Source organism: Cottoperca gobio, chromosome 16, assembly GCF_900634415.1.
Source record: "Cottoperca gobio chromosome 16, fCotGob3.1, whole genome shotgun sequence".
Lineage (NCBI taxonomy): Eukaryota > Metazoa > Chordata > Actinopteri > Perciformes > Bovichtidae > Cottoperca > Cottoperca gobio.
Genome location: NC_041370.1, coordinates 4,519,800 through 4,533,901, shown reverse-complemented (window position 1 = coordinate 4,533,901; position 14,102 = coordinate 4,519,800). Strand labels below are relative to the sequence as shown.

At 39.5% G+C, this 14,102-nt stretch overlaps 3 protein-coding genes across 5 annotated transcripts; 2 read left to right on the top strand and 1 right to left on the bottom strand.

Annotated features, from left to right (window-relative positions):
- Positions 1–465: 465 nt before the first annotated feature.
- Positions 466–7,383, bottom strand: LOC115021682 (cytochrome P450 4B1-like). Its single transcript, XM_029452275.1, has 12 exons — positions 7,192–7,383; positions 6,678–6,822; positions 6,492–6,536; positions 6,264–6,391; positions 5,928–6,052; positions 5,651–5,805; positions 5,320–5,426; positions 3,315–3,505; positions 3,043–3,176; positions 2,714–2,778; positions 2,289–2,371; positions 466–886 (listed from the first exon to the last, which is right to left on the bottom strand). Exons 1-12 carry the CDS (start codon positions 7,381–7,383, stop codon positions 709–711), a joined length of 1,548 nt encoding a protein of 515 aa, XP_029308135.1. The 3' UTR covers positions 466–708.
- A 1,491-nt stretch (positions 7,384–8,874) lies between these two features.
- LOC115021605 (uncharacterized) lies at positions 8,875–10,890 on the top strand. Of its 2 annotated transcripts, XM_029452138.1 has the most exons (7): positions 8,875–9,044; positions 9,176–9,481; positions 9,613–9,897; positions 9,981–10,205; positions 10,294–10,410; positions 10,542–10,582; positions 10,703–10,890. In XM_029452138.1, the coding sequence occupies exons 1-7, from the start codon at positions 8,981–8,983 to the stop codon at positions 10,820–10,822; spliced, it is 1,158 nt and encodes a 385-aa protein (XP_029307998.1). In that variant the 5' UTR covers positions 8,875–8,980; the 3' UTR covers positions 10,823–10,890. The 2 variants fall into 2 exon arrangements, 1 of the variants encoding a protein (XP_029307998.1); XR_003833742.1 differs by having other exon boundaries at positions 9,613–9,883; positions 10,294–10,890.
- A 286-nt stretch (positions 10,891–11,176) lies between these two features.
- med18 (mediator of RNA polymerase II transcription, subunit 18 homolog (yeast)) lies at positions 11,177–13,705 on the top strand. 2 transcript variants are annotated; one of them, XM_029451664.1, is made up of 4 exons: positions 11,177–11,323; positions 11,570–11,636; positions 11,822–11,922; positions 13,032–13,705. In XM_029451664.1, exons 3-4 carry the CDS (start codon positions 11,850–11,852, stop codon positions 13,586–13,588), a joined length of 630 nt encoding a protein of 209 aa, XP_029307524.1. In that variant the 5' UTR covers positions 11,177–11,323; positions 11,570–11,636; positions 11,822–11,849; the 3' UTR covers positions 13,589–13,705. The 2 variants fall into 2 exon arrangements, with proteins under 2 accessions (XP_029307524.1, XP_029307523.1); XM_029451663.1 differs by lacking the exon at positions 11,177–11,323 and having other exon boundaries at positions 11,330–11,636.
- The last annotated feature ends 397 nt before the right edge of the window (positions 13,706–14,102 follow it).

Genomic DNA, 14,102 nt, shown 5'->3' with positions numbered 1-14,102 from the left:
ATAAGTAGAACGGCCTGTATTCCATGAAAGGTCCTTTAAAGGCAAGTCATTCGGTGGTTTGTGAGCAAAGAGCAGAACAAAGATGATCTGTTGCAAAATGTACAGTCTTCTGGATGGAGACATTGAGCAGATGCGTCAGGAGCACCTTGACCTGATTCAAATGAGTTAATGTGGTACAGATCAATAACTTGAATGCCAGGCAAAAGTAAATCTACACAAAGGTCGTAAACTTTAGTTACCGTTTAATTAAACATATACTGAAAAAGAATAGTGTGAACGTTCACATTACCTTCATAAAAAGGCTGACAAAATGTCAATGAGCTCTATTAAATGCTCAGCTAAACCTTTCACTGTTTTGACCTGGTCCTAACAGCATCAACGACTAAAAGAGAACCACTATATATAAAGTGCATTTACAAATGAAGAAAGGAAAATATTTTTCAAACATTTTTTATTTATTCCAAACTGATTTGGTACAAATGTCCTACTACATATAGATCTGATTCCTTTTTCAAATACAAAGTGCAAAATAGTTTTATTAAAACTGTTCCAGTGTGAGAAAATTGTTCTAAAATACAAATGCAAATTCCATTTTAGAAAATAATTTCCACCAAAACATTATTAGCTAAACATTATAATTTTAGAAAATGTTCCCTTAATGGAGTAATCCTTTTTCCAGGTGTATAGTGTTTCTCCAGTTATTTCCCTTTATAATTGTGGGTCAACAGGTTTGATCTTGATGTGGATGCCATTGATTGAGCGAAGCACCAGTCTAGGAAGTAACTTGGGTTTTTGAGTGGGGTCCTCGATCAGCTGGTATCTCTTCAGTGTCATGGCTATTGCCACCTTCAGCTCGTTCATGGCAAAGGTTTGACCAATGCAGTTTCTGAGTGAGGAAAACAACACCAATGTGAGGAATATGACGATGAATGAAATGCTTTTAAGTAACACCATAAGAGGACAGAAACATGTCATAAGAGAAGTTACGTTTTTTCGTTTAATACTGTTTGTTGCGACTTCCTTCTCTTGCTTTCTTAAAGGCCACTTTAGACCTTTACTCACAGTTGTGATGATGGTTTGATGCTGTATGGCTCGTGTGGTCAATTAACATATAATAAAGTTGTTTCCAAGCACATTCAACAAAAGAAAATAGGCCTTTCCAAGAGTCAAAAGAAACTAAATTTAGATTGTCTAGATGTTTCTGTTAGAGGATAAAAGTTTGAACGCTAGTTGGTTGAGAACTGTGTATAGTCAGCTTCTTCCACACAGATTGCCAACATCTGTGTCTCTTCATTGCCTGGGGCGCAGTGGGAATTGTAGTCATATACACTGAGCAGCCATGACATTATGACCACCTGCCTAATATTGTGTAGGTCCCCCTTTTGCGGCCAAAACAGCCCTGACTCATCGAGGCATGGACTCCATTAGACCTCTGAAGGTGTGCTGTGGACGTTAGCAGCAGATTCTTTGAGTCCCGTAACTTGCGAGATGGGTCCTCCATGGATCGGACTTGTCTATCCAGCACATCCCACAGATGCTCGATTTGATTGAGATCTGGGGAATTTGAAGGCCAAGTCAACACCTTGAACTTGTTGTCGTGTTCCTCAAACCATTCCTGAACCATTTGTGTGGCAGGGTGCATTATCCTGCTGAAAGATGCCACTGCGATTAGGGAATACCGTTTCCATGAAGGGGCGTACTTGGTCTGCAACAATGTTTAGGTAGGTGGTACGTGTCAAAGCAACATCCACATGAATAGCAGGACCCACGGGCCAGCCGTCCCTCCCCACGCGCATCAATGAGCCTTGACCGCCCATGACCCTGTCGCCGGTTCACCGGTTTTCCTTCCTTGGACCACTTTTGGTAGGTACTGACCACTGCAGACCGGGAACACCCCACAAGGGCTGCAGTTTTGCAGATACTCTGACCCAGTCGTCTAGCCATCATAACTTGGCCCTTGTCAAAGTCGCTCACATCCTTACGTTTGCCCATTTTTCCAGCTTCCAACACATCAACTTTGAGGACAAAGTGTTCACTTGCTGCCTATCATATCCCACCCACTGATAGGTGTCATTATAACAAGATAATCAATGTTATTCACTTCACCTGTCAGTGGTCATAATGTTATGGCTGATCAGTGTATTTTGTATTGACTACAGAGGTGGCCACCAGGTGGCAATAATATTTGACGATATACACAAAACAAAACTGTCTCTAACAGTGTTTTTCCAAGAGTAGCTGTATACCTAGTTCTTAGTGAGCCAGTCAGGTATCAGATTAAGACAAACCTTTGTCCAGCCGAGAAGGGCACGAATGCATGAGGTGGCCTCTTGGAAACATTCTCCGGTAGGAAACGCAGTGGGTCAAAAACCTGTGTTGACACAAGATGGAAAAAATAAACACCAGTGTGACATAAACCACACATTTTCTTCATTTGTCCACTGAAAATGTAATGAGCTTATGCTCATTCACACCCCGAATACTGAGGGTGAATATACCATGGGAGTGTCAGTTTGTGTTGTGCTGACATCTGGGACCAGGGCACTAGAGGTTTGACACATTCTATGTAGAAGCAGAGTGCTGGACCACCACAGCAAAGAGGGAACATATGTTTAATTTGATCATTGATTCTACACCATGTACACCGTGTAGTGACTAGGCACAGGAGATTTTCACTTGCAAAGACTTGCTCAGAATGATCATCTTGACTTACTTCAGGGTTTTCCCAGACAGTTGCATTCCTGTGAAGCGTGAACAAACTTATTGCAACTTGACTACCTACAAATAAGGGGAAAAAAAGTTTTGGTTTTGTTTAATGGACAGTACAATACAACAATACAAATAGATCAACAATTCATATTTTTAAGTAAGAGACACATTATTGTAAACGTGCTACTACAATTGAAAACATGTATGTTAAAGGGTTTACGTGTGTTGTATGTTGTGCAACCTTGACTAGGCTATTGTGAAAAAAACATGACACAAAACCAATACAAGTTAATATTTATCTTTTTTAACAGGGGATAAATGTTAACGACAAACCTTTCGGCAAAGTCCTTCCATCACAAAAGGTCATGGGTTTGGTGGTCAATCTTGCCAATCCTGGTACAGGAGGGTGAAGGCGGAGGGATTCTTTTATGAACATTGTAGTGTATGGAATTTTACTGAGATCCTCCCTTAAGATGAGACGGACACGTGTTAGTTGTCAATATTCACCACAAAAAGGTGACGGCCTTAAACTCACCTCATCCAGCTGTGGTGACACACAGTAGCACTGACTTGCATTGGGCAATGTTTTCAACATTTAAGCCTACCACTCAATGGTGTCCTTGCCATCCAGGGCTTGAATGATCTCATCCCTGCACGTCTTCTGGTATTCTGGGTGGCAGGCCAGAGAGTAGATGATGAAAGACATGGCACTGGCTGTTGTGTCATGGCCCTCAAACATGAAGGTGTCCACTTCTGCTCGTAGATCTTTATCTGACAGACCCCGCTGCTTCTCATCCTGAGATAAAAGACACAAATAAATAAGAATGAGAAATAAACATACTGTTTATTAATGTGCCACTACTACTACTACTACTACTACTACTACTACTACTACTACTACTACTACTACTACTACTGCTACTACTACTGCTACTACTACTACTACTACTACTACAAAACAATAATAAAATAGCATATAAAATACAAAGACAATAGCTGTCAGTTTAGTGCCGAGTAGGCCTATTGGAAGTCACGTAGATAGCTAATGTCTGTCTGCTCAATCAATAGGTCCATCCATCCATCCATCGTCTAACGCTTATCTGGGGTCGGGTCGCGGGGGCAGCAGCTCTAGTAATGATCCCCCAGCTCCGACTGGAGCAGCGGCTCTACTCCGAGTCTCTCACGGATGCCTGAGCTTCTCACCCTATCTCTAAGGGAGACGCCAGCCACCTGTCTGAGAAAACCCATTTTGGCCGCTTGTACCCGCGATCTAGTTCTTTCGGTCATGATCTAGCCTTCATGACCATAGGTGAGGGTAGGAACGAAGATCAACCGGTAGACCGAGGGCTTTGCCCCCGCTGCTCCAATTCTCCGGCCAATCTTTCGCTCCATCGTCTCCTCACTCTCGAACAAGACGAGGTACTTGAACTCCTTCACTTGGGGTAAGGGCTCATTCTCTACCCAGAGTAGGCAGAGTAGGCAATGCACCGGTTTCCTGCTGAGAGCCATGGCCAGATTCACACTCGGCTGCGAACCGATCGAGTGACTGCTGAAGGTCACAGACCGATGGTGCCATCAGGACCACATCATCTGCAAAGAGCAGCGATAAGATCCTCAGGCCACCGAACTGCAACCCCTCTCCTCCACGACTACGCCTCGATATCCTATCCATGAAAATCATAAACAGGATTGGAGCAGCCATGTACAAGTGGCCATTGATATGCTGAACATGAGCAAGCTTCTGCACATTGGCAGACGCCTTCTGTTTCCTTTGCACTGGGATTTTACCACTTGCAGGTCTCATTTGCACATAATGCCATATAATCTCTTATATCTCAGGTTTTATACATGACGCAATCAAGCTTTTAAAGTTTGATTATGCTTTAAATGTCTTATTAATATTACTATCACTATCTTTAAATTATTTGCTCTATAGAGGGCTTTGTTACTTTGTGCTTTCAGTTGGTATACAAGTGCAGTTTACAGGGATATGTGGTTTCTTACAGAGGTCATGACATTGAGCAGAAGTGACAATGCCTATTTTTGTGAACTCAGTAGTTTGTAGCTGATAACTGCCCATTCGCTGTACTGCTCATACTGGCTGCCTGCTCATACTGGCTGCCTGCTCATACTGGCTGCCTGCTCATACTGGCTGCCTGCTCATACTGGCTGCCTGCTCATACTGGCTGCCTGCTACTGGTTGCAGTAGTCAAGGCGTGAGATGACAAGAGCCTGGACCAGAACCTGTGTCGCCTTCTGGGTCAATAGGAGACGTATCCTCCTGATATTGTAAAGTGTGTATAGGACACGTGGTCGTCCAGTGTCACACCCAGATGCCCTGAGGAACCCCAGTGGTGAGTTGACAGGGGTCCGACAGAGATACTCTCCAAGGTATCCTATATATGCGGTCTTTTGGGTAGGATTTGAGCAGGGAGAGAGCAGAGCCTGATACGATTCTTGGAAGGTGTAAAGGAGGATCTGGTGGTTCACTGTGTCGAATGCAGCAGAAAGGTCCAGAAGGATGACAACAGAGTTGTGAAATGTTTGTGTTTTGTGAATTATTTTTGTGTTTTGACCTTCAAGGGCCACCGTAGTTATTACAGAACATACTCTTGCTAAGAGAAGGATGTCCAGAAAGTCTACGTTTCTCTTGGCCTGTATGCGGTCCATCTCATTCTCCTCTTTTAGTGCTTCTTTCCTCTTGCGAATGACTTCCTCTTCAAAAGAAAAAATGATGAATGAGTATTTGCATAATAACTCTTAAAATACAGCAACAAGTAAAATAATGAACATATATACCCAAAATGTAATAAGGCCTATACACTTTTAATGTATGGGTACGCTATTTAGCAAATTGCATATCCATTGTAAATCCATCAAATCCAGTATGATTGATATTTTTCCAGATTGCCATTAATCTAACTATGTTTGAAGATCTTACCTGTGTGACTGTGAGCCACCCTGCGTGCTTTTCTATATCTGTAGCCATGTGGGCTGAGGTAGAAAATGATGTCATTGTGGTATGGAAATGTCCTGAACCGCATGCTAATCAAATTACTGAGCTCATACACTGATTGGATGTATGCATTTTTTCCACTGAAATGAGAAAATAGACAATCATTAAAAGATTAATTTCCTGAATGATTCAGGCAGCAGAAGCTGTAAACAACTGAGAACATAGACCTGGAATTGGTCGTAAAAGGTTTGTATGGACTAACCCCTCGGTCTGACAGTTGCTGTTGTAGCTGAAAGCACACTTCAAGATGCTGTCTAGTGTCATAAGGCTCACGTGTTCAAACACTTCAAAGGACTCATTGGTGTTTGCATAACTTTCCCATTTGTCCTGGCAACAGTGAGAGAACAGATGTGACATCTCTGCAGGAGATGGAAAAAACTCCAACACACTCATTAGTTAGACCAACTTTGACACAAAATAGCTGCAGACTCTAGAAAGCCTCAGCCTATATTTTCTTTACATTATTTCAACATTATGGTCGTATAGTTTAGTTAATATGAATTGTTATATATAAAAAAGTAAACTGTTTTTTACATACCAGCATAGTTTTAACAGACTCTGACATCAGTTTAATGTATGGTTTCAAAACCTCATAATGGAAACCTGGGGTCAAGAGCTTTCTGTGGCGAAACCACTTCTGGCCTTTAGACACCAATAAGCCTTCACCTGAAGACAAAGACAGACAGTATGTGTGTCAGTGAGTAAAGAAGATTACACTCTGCAATAAACCAAAATATACTGTAGGTGAAAGGCAAAGCAGTCTTACCAATCCAAGACTTTAGAAAAGTGTATCCCAACTCATCTTTTGGCTCTGTTAGGAAACAAATAAATAAAAAGGATGTTATATTGAATTTTGGTTGTGAAAAAAATGCAACAAAATCCCAGCAGAAGTTTCTAAAAAGCAATAAAAAGCTGTACAATTTCAGTAAAGTTAAAAGAATCGTTCACACACCTGTTGATGTCAATAAAGTTTTCACATAATCTGGATGGTGAAGGTTGAGGACACAAACAAAGGGACCAAACCACATAGGGAAAGCATACGGGTACTGCTTCCCCCATCTCACAAGATTGTACAGATCAGTCCCATCCTGTTTAAACTGAAAGAAAACAACGAAACATAGGTAACCAAACCTTTGTTCGCTGTAGCCTGAAGAGGGCACTGTTATTGCTTGAACTGTGATGCTTACTAACAACATTTGCAAATATTTCCAGGTCATATGATACTGTCTGATAGACTGGTTGTACCAGATTTCAAGACTAATCAAAACTATTCAACAATATCTTTATATTATAGTCTTTCAGGCACAAATGGGTTGCATTTAACTTATTTACTTGTATTATTATTATTAGTATTAGTATTGTTACTACTGTAAATCTCTTTGTGACTTTGTGTTTTGTAAGGTGGTATTTATTTATTTATTTAAAAGTTACACTGCTATGTTACTGAGCGCTCGTGACATAATTACCTCTTTCACATGTCCAAAAAGCCAGTGTGCCGGTGGTCCTGGAAAAGCCTCAACATTTCGCAACGCATCTCTTCTTTGGGCGAGCAAGATAGTTAATTTGTAGACGAAGGCAACAAGACAAAGTGTAGCAAACAAGTGGTGCATTTGAGGCCAGCCCAAGTGATATTTCACGAAAGCTACAGTTGTCTCCATGGTGCTGGCTCTGATGACGATAAACAGTGAGACGCAAAACACCTTCTTTTGTTTGTAGTATGACGTAACCACCGGGTTGTGGGTGGAGAATGTACCCGGACAGGTCCATTAAATGACTGCACGTGCTGACAAAGATATATAGATGTTATAGATGAAACATAAAATATATATCTTTAAAAAAAATAATTGTATCTTTATTGAAACTGTTTTAGATAGATGTTCATTCAGCTGTATGGTAATCTTAAGAGGCTCAAAGCTCAAACTATAATAGGCTAGCACAGGGGTCGGGAACCTATGGCCCGCCCTTCGCGAAACAGAGCAGAGGAGAAACTGCACAAAGCAAGCAGTAGACCGGGGGGGGGTCACAACTCAATCACAGAGAGGGTCAACATTAAAAACTGGGACTACGTCGAGGGCCAAACACGGTCCACATTTATTGAACAGGATACACATATTGGATAAAGTGCAGCAGATGAGCAGAATGCTGTCGGGAACACAGCGGGGGAGATGGTTAGTCAGTGTTTGGAAACACGCAGTGACTAAAGTTTCCTTCTGCATCAGAGTCTCCCACAGGCAGCTCGGCTTGGAAAGCTCTCACTGCATCACACATGTCTGTGATCACACGGCCCTGAAGCTGCAGGTTTAACAGTGAGAGGCTTCGTTATGTCGCACAAACAGTCCAGCTCACATCGTCCCAGAGATCTGTGGTGTCTTTCCCTTTGCTTTCCAAAAACTTTCATTTCATTCACACATTTAGATACTTCCTCGAATGTATTTCCCCCGTGGTTGTGCCATGCATTGATGTTTATTACCAAAACCAGCGGGCCAGTTATGAAAAGTGCAGTAAACACTGACACGTGCACATAAATGAGATAACTAACGTAAGTGTTTAGTTTATTTAATAAAAGAGCACATGTTCAATGAAACACTGATACTGCTATTAGTACTCAGAGACGTGTTATTCTTAAAACATAAAGTTGCATTCAAATGTATATATTTTTATATATGGCTCTCAAGGAAATACATAAAACAATATTTAGCTTTTATGGCTCTCCCAGCCAAAAAGGTTCCCGACCCCTGGGCTAGCATGTTAAGATTTGTCCACATTGAAGAACATGCCAAATCAAAACTTTAATAAAGAACTGTATGATGCAACATTGTCTAAAAAGTCTTTAGCATTATTTAGCTTGTTGTGCTTATGTGACTCACACCCGATTCATATTGTTCATGCCATGTAAACCTTTCCACAGATGCACTTTCCAGACATTGTGCTTGTGCAAGTGTCTGATCTCTGTTGAACTCAAGTGCTCAAATAAACCTTTCACACTAATACTGCAGCCCATATCAACATATATTTTATGAAGTAAAGTAGGTCTCTGCAAGAAGCTATAAAGTGGAGTAAATGCAACACCCTCACAAAAGCAGCGTGGGTGAAAGCAACAGTACATTTCCTTTGTATTGGCTGTTTTACCACTTCCGTGTCAACATTAGTCTCTGATCTGTGTCTTTATGAGCAATGCGAGTGTAGCCACTAAGGTTTTTTTTCAGTAAAACTTGTTCAGTATTGTCTTTATTTCTAAAGAGAGCCTCAAGCACGATGCAAAAAGGCTTTATTTTTCTACTGATTATTTGGAACTCATCCCCTTTTGCCTCAGGAAAAAGTAAGTAATGGCTAAATCATTGATATTTTACTGGTTTTAAGAAGGGAAGTAAGTGTTGTCTGGCAATTATTGATATTTCACACTTTTACAGCTACTATTTGTATATGACAGAAAACGTTTTATTTTGACAGCCACAAATCATCATCAATTCTCGCTGGGATGTCAAGCTGTGATACCTTGTAAACATTACAGAACGGATTCACACTCATGGTTTTACAAGAAGGATGAACATAGCAACACAATACGGATATATTTTAAGGATAAAAAAGGAGTAGAATACCATGAGCAGCTCTTACGAAAAAGAGTGAAGGTGCTGAGAAACGGTTCGTTGGCCATTAATATTTTCGCAGAGGATGATCAAGGCCTTTACTGGTGTGAACATTGTTTTCAAGGCAACTGTTGGGTTGACCCCCCCGAAGTCATCGGCATGAAGAAAGGTCAGAACTATTGCGATTGTCATCATTTGTTTTCTTAAAACGGAATAATGTAACTGCTTTTTATCCAGTTATATACGATTGTCAAAACCCATCTTGTATTGAAACAAACAATATCTTATTTTTTCTCCCAGAAATTCTGGAAGAAACTCGGGAGACATTCTACATTGTTGCAGGCGAAGGTTTCACTCATGCTTGCCCGGACGAATTCACTGACTTAAAATGGACATTTGAAGCAAGTAACATGGCTGCGCTCAGAAACTTGATACAAGGATCAGAATCAGACTTTGTTACTTCCAACCAGTCTATGCACATTGTAAAAGTCAAAAGAGCAGATGCTGGGAAATATACCTGCTGGAAAAGGGGATGTAATGGACGCAGGCAGAAGCTGCTTACGATCAACTTGTGTGTAATTACAGGTGAAAGCATAACACACTCACACAATGTCTAATGTCAAAATGAAAAACTCTACTGAACAAATCTTTTTTTTGCCCTATTACAGTACACCACAGTGAGGATTCCTCTGTTTCATGTGATGTGATGTGTGACATGGAATTCAGTTACGTCAAACCAAACAGCACATTAAAAGTGGAGACAGGCGCAGGGACAACATCAGTGCTTGTACATCCAAATGTGTCTTTAAACTGCAGTGCAAAGCAGATGTTTGATGGACACAGTACAGTTAACAGCACCCACGGACCATCAAATGCTTTAAACAAAACAACAGGTGGGTGTTTTGCCGTATCTCTCTTGAAGGAGTTCATTGTCCGGATCAAAAGGTGTTTTTTTATTTTTTATGTTTTTGCTTTTTACAGATATACCTCCGGAAGCTGAACATCTGATTCCAATTATTTATGGAATATCATCAGCCGTTACATGTCTTACTTTAATGGCACTTTTAATTTGCTACCTCAGACCAAGCTTGTGGGCAGGTAGGATCAGCTCTTTGTCTTATTCATTTCCTGTGAATTGTTTTTTCAGTGGTCTACTGCCCTGAAAAGAAGTACATATTTGCCATTGGGTTATACATGTTCCCCCTGATTCTGTTTCCATCTCTTCAAAGCGTTTCCATTTCCCGTTGGTTGCTGTTGCTTGAATAGTAGTGTAAGTGGGAGGCTATGATGATGATAAGAATGATGATGGTACGACCTAATATTATCTACCATGCACCAATGAACTAACATGTGTTTTTTGTTCAATTACATTTCCTACTTCTTACTGCAGGTGGAAGAGGAGTCGTCAATTGATTATTCAACAGTTGTCTTCGGGAGATCTGCTGAGACAACAATGAATCACACAACTCATAGTAACAGCTATTGTGTGTATAGCGAAATAAAAGTATAGAAAAAAGGTCACAAAGCGATGATAAGAGCTGATTGATAATTTCCTCTTTTTTTTTTTCAAACAAAGGAACATCCATTCCATAATTCCTTATATTACTTGTATAATATACATGTGTAATGTGTAATATATATATATATATATATATAAATATATGTATATTTGTGTATAAATATATATATTTATACATATTATATATATATATATATATATATATATATATTTATACATATTATATATATATATATATATATATATATATATATATATATATATATATATATATATATATATATATATATATATATATGTATTTTTAATACTGAAGTACATTCTAGTCGTTGTACTTTTAGCATAGGCCTATTATTCAAGGAAAAGTCAGTAAGCAGGAGTTTTACTTTTAATTGGTATTTTAAATGAACACAACCAAATAAGTCCAGCAGGGGGCGGTAATGCGCCTCAAAGTTGGATGCCAACTGCAGCAAAAAACACAGAAGAAGAAAAGTAAGATGATTTCCATCCACTGTCGTCGGTGTCCATTCTTTATCCGATAATAAACCCAGCCGTTTGACTATTTTATTCATTTTAATCGGCTCTTTACTTCCATACCATTAAAGTAACTTAGCTAACGTTAATTTGGGTAACACTTACATTGTTGTTTACATACTTACATAACTGATGCTATCTAACTAAGCTAACTGCTAGCCGTGTTTTGATTGAACAAACACGGTCATCATCTTTTCTTTGGAGGCACCGAAGACGAAAACTCTTACCCAGTTTCCCCAACAAGTGAAGATCTGCATTTCGCTTTTCTCAGGTAATGAAGCAAGCTAATATGGAGAGTGAGATAGCATTAGCTGCTAACTACGTGATTTGGCTAGCTAGTTCGCTATATTTAGCTAACAATGGTTGTAAAGTAGCATTACGTGTTAAAAGTTGAACTCAGTTAACGGTCTAATGGCGACTGTACCAATAAAGCTAATTAATATTTGCATCCTACAGACAAAAACAACTTGGTGCCTGAGAAAAGATGGAAGCTCCTCCTGTTACAGCGATGCCTGTCACCGGGGGCACAATCAATATGATGGAGTATCTGCTGCAAGGTAAGCTAACGTTAGATGCACCCACGTGTGTTATACATGGCATGTAGGATTTAATAGTACAAAGAAAATATGTATTAATTTTATAATACTACTATGGTTATGTGAGCATGTGTGTATGTTTGCAAGTGCTGTGAATATAGAGCCTAAATGATAGTTTCTTTTTTTTAAGCTAACAACCTCATGATACTATAATGCACAAAACAAGACAATTTCAAAAATATTTTGTTTTATTATTATTATTATTATTATTATTATTATTATTATTATTACCTTTTATTTAAGTCACTTATATATTTCTACAAACTGAGAAAAAAAATGCTGTATTAAGTTATTAATAAAGCTTCACATTAAAAGTATTTAACTGGTAAAATACAATAATACAAAAATAAATAAATAATAATAAATAAATAATAATAATAATAATAATAATAATAAAATAAAAATAGTGACAGGAAATGCAAATGAATCTTTCAGTAAACTTGACACACACCACTAGTCGTTCATCAAAAATGCATCTGCAAAACAAGACAGCGATCATTTTTGGTATTTTTTTGATGGCGGATCAGTTTAAAATATTGCAAGGAGTAATAGAAGAAGAAGGAGCAGCCACAGTGAACTGTTAGATGAAAAGCTGCAGGCGACAGGCTGCACACCTCCAACTTCTCAGCGAGGTAACCAATTACTTTAGCTTTTGGCAGACTCATGCCGTGTGCAGCTTAAAATCAGATCACGGTTGCTCACTGAATAATGGACCTTTTGATTAAAACAACAATAGTTTGTTTCGCTGCCCCCAGTATTCTGGGACCTGTAGTATTGAACCATATTTCCTGTTACTAAATCAACCAGACCTGAAATCTAAAGGGTTGCTGAAGCTACTTTATCTTAAATGTACAAAGTGGAAGAACATCTGCTGTATTTGTGACCCAGATCTATTTCCTTTCTGTCTCCGCTCTCTGTATCTTAAGGAATCTCAGCTGATGTAATGTGTGTTTATTCTGTAAATGTATAAACTTCTGTTTTAAGTACAATATATTGTGCAGCCCAGATCATCACACCGCAGTTTAAATGTTGTTTATATATATCTTTTTCTCTACTCTTTATTACTGCAGGCAGTGTGTTAGACCAGGCACTGGAAAGCCTCTTGCATCGCCTTCGAGGTCTGTGTGACAACATGGAACCTGAGACCTTTACAGATCATGAACTGGTTTATCTACTGAAAGGCCAACAAGGGAACCCTTTCATTCTACGTGCCCGGCGCTCCCTCTCCCACCCTACATCACCATGGCACCTACGCTACCTAGGCCAACCAGAAGTGGGGGACAAGAGCCGCCATGCTCTGGTGCGCAATTGTGTTGACGTTGCTGCCTCTCACAGTCTGCCAGAGTTTCTCAATGAGATGGGCTTCCGCATGGACCACGAGTTTGTGGCCAATGGGCACATATTCCGCAAAGGTGCCATGAAAATTGTGGTTAGCAAGCTGTCACGCATCCTCGTACCAGGGAACACAGAGAACACGGAACGTCTATCACTTTCATACCTGGTGGAGCTGAGTGTGTTGGCTCCCGCCGGACAGGACAATATGTCAGAGGACATGCGCAGCTTTGCTGAGCAACTTAAACCACTGGTTCACCTGGAGAAGATTGACCCCAGCAAACAGAGACACTGACGGGCATCATTTAGAGGGTCGAGTCATCTCTGACTACCGCAAATCAGAACTATTCTTTTTCTAATGATGTTTACATTTGAACTAAAATTAAAGACATTTCAACTATGTTACTTTAAGGGTTACACTTCTGGTCAATTTGTCATGTTTCCACTTTTCATCAATGAATACTGCTCGGTTTTGCTTCAACACAATGCAACTTCATTTAGGTTTTTACATTTGTAGATCCTCCTGCACAGTGGCGTTTACAGAAGAAATAAAAGTCATGTGTTTTGGAATAAATAGAACAAATGTAAGAAGCCGATGCCTGCATTGAGTGTAAAGCAGTAAAATTGTTAAAAGAAAAGTGATATTCCTCATAATAATAGATCTTTAACATAACGTATAGTTCTTTGGGAGGCTCCTGGAATTTCTATTCTTTAATTGGTTGAAGTTTAAGTTCTTGATTAAATATAAAATGCATACATTAATTTATCTCTATAAAACAGTTTATATTTGAATCACTAAAGCATAGCGA

Bases quoted from the DNA above. Each gene is read 5' to 3' on its own strand.
- LOC115021605 (XM_029452138.1), top strand. From the start codon at position 8,981: ATGCAAAAAGGCTTTATTTTTCTACTGATTATTTGGAACTCATCCCCT. The intron at 9,482-9,612 runs GTCAGAACTATT...TTTTTCTCCCAG, and splicing joins AGTCATCGGCATGAAGAAAG to AAATTCTGGAAGAAACTCGG. The intron at 10,206-10,293 runs GTGGGTGTTTTG...TGCTTTTTACAG, and splicing joins TGCTTTAAACAAAACAACAG to ATATACCTCCGGAAGCTGAA.
- med18 (XM_029451664.1), top strand. From the start codon at position 11,850: ATGGAAGCTCCTCCTGTTACAGCGATGCCTGTCACCGGGGGCACAATC. The intron at 11,923-13,031 runs GTAAGCTAACGT...TTATTACTGCAG, and splicing joins GATGGAGTATCTGCTGCAAG to GCAGTGTGTTAGACCAGGCA.
- LOC115021682 (XM_029452275.1), bottom strand. From the start codon at position 7,383: ATGGAGACAACTGTAGCTTTCGTGAAATATCACTTGGGCTGGCCTCAA. The intron at 5,427-5,650 runs GTAAGATCTTCA...TTTCTTTTGAAG, and splicing joins GGTGGCTCACAGTCACACAG to AGGAAGTCATTCGCAAGAGG. The intron at 2,372-2,713 runs GTAAGTCAAGAT...GTGTCAACACAG, and splicing joins CTGTCTGGGAAAACCCTGAA to GTTTTTGACCCACTGCGTTT.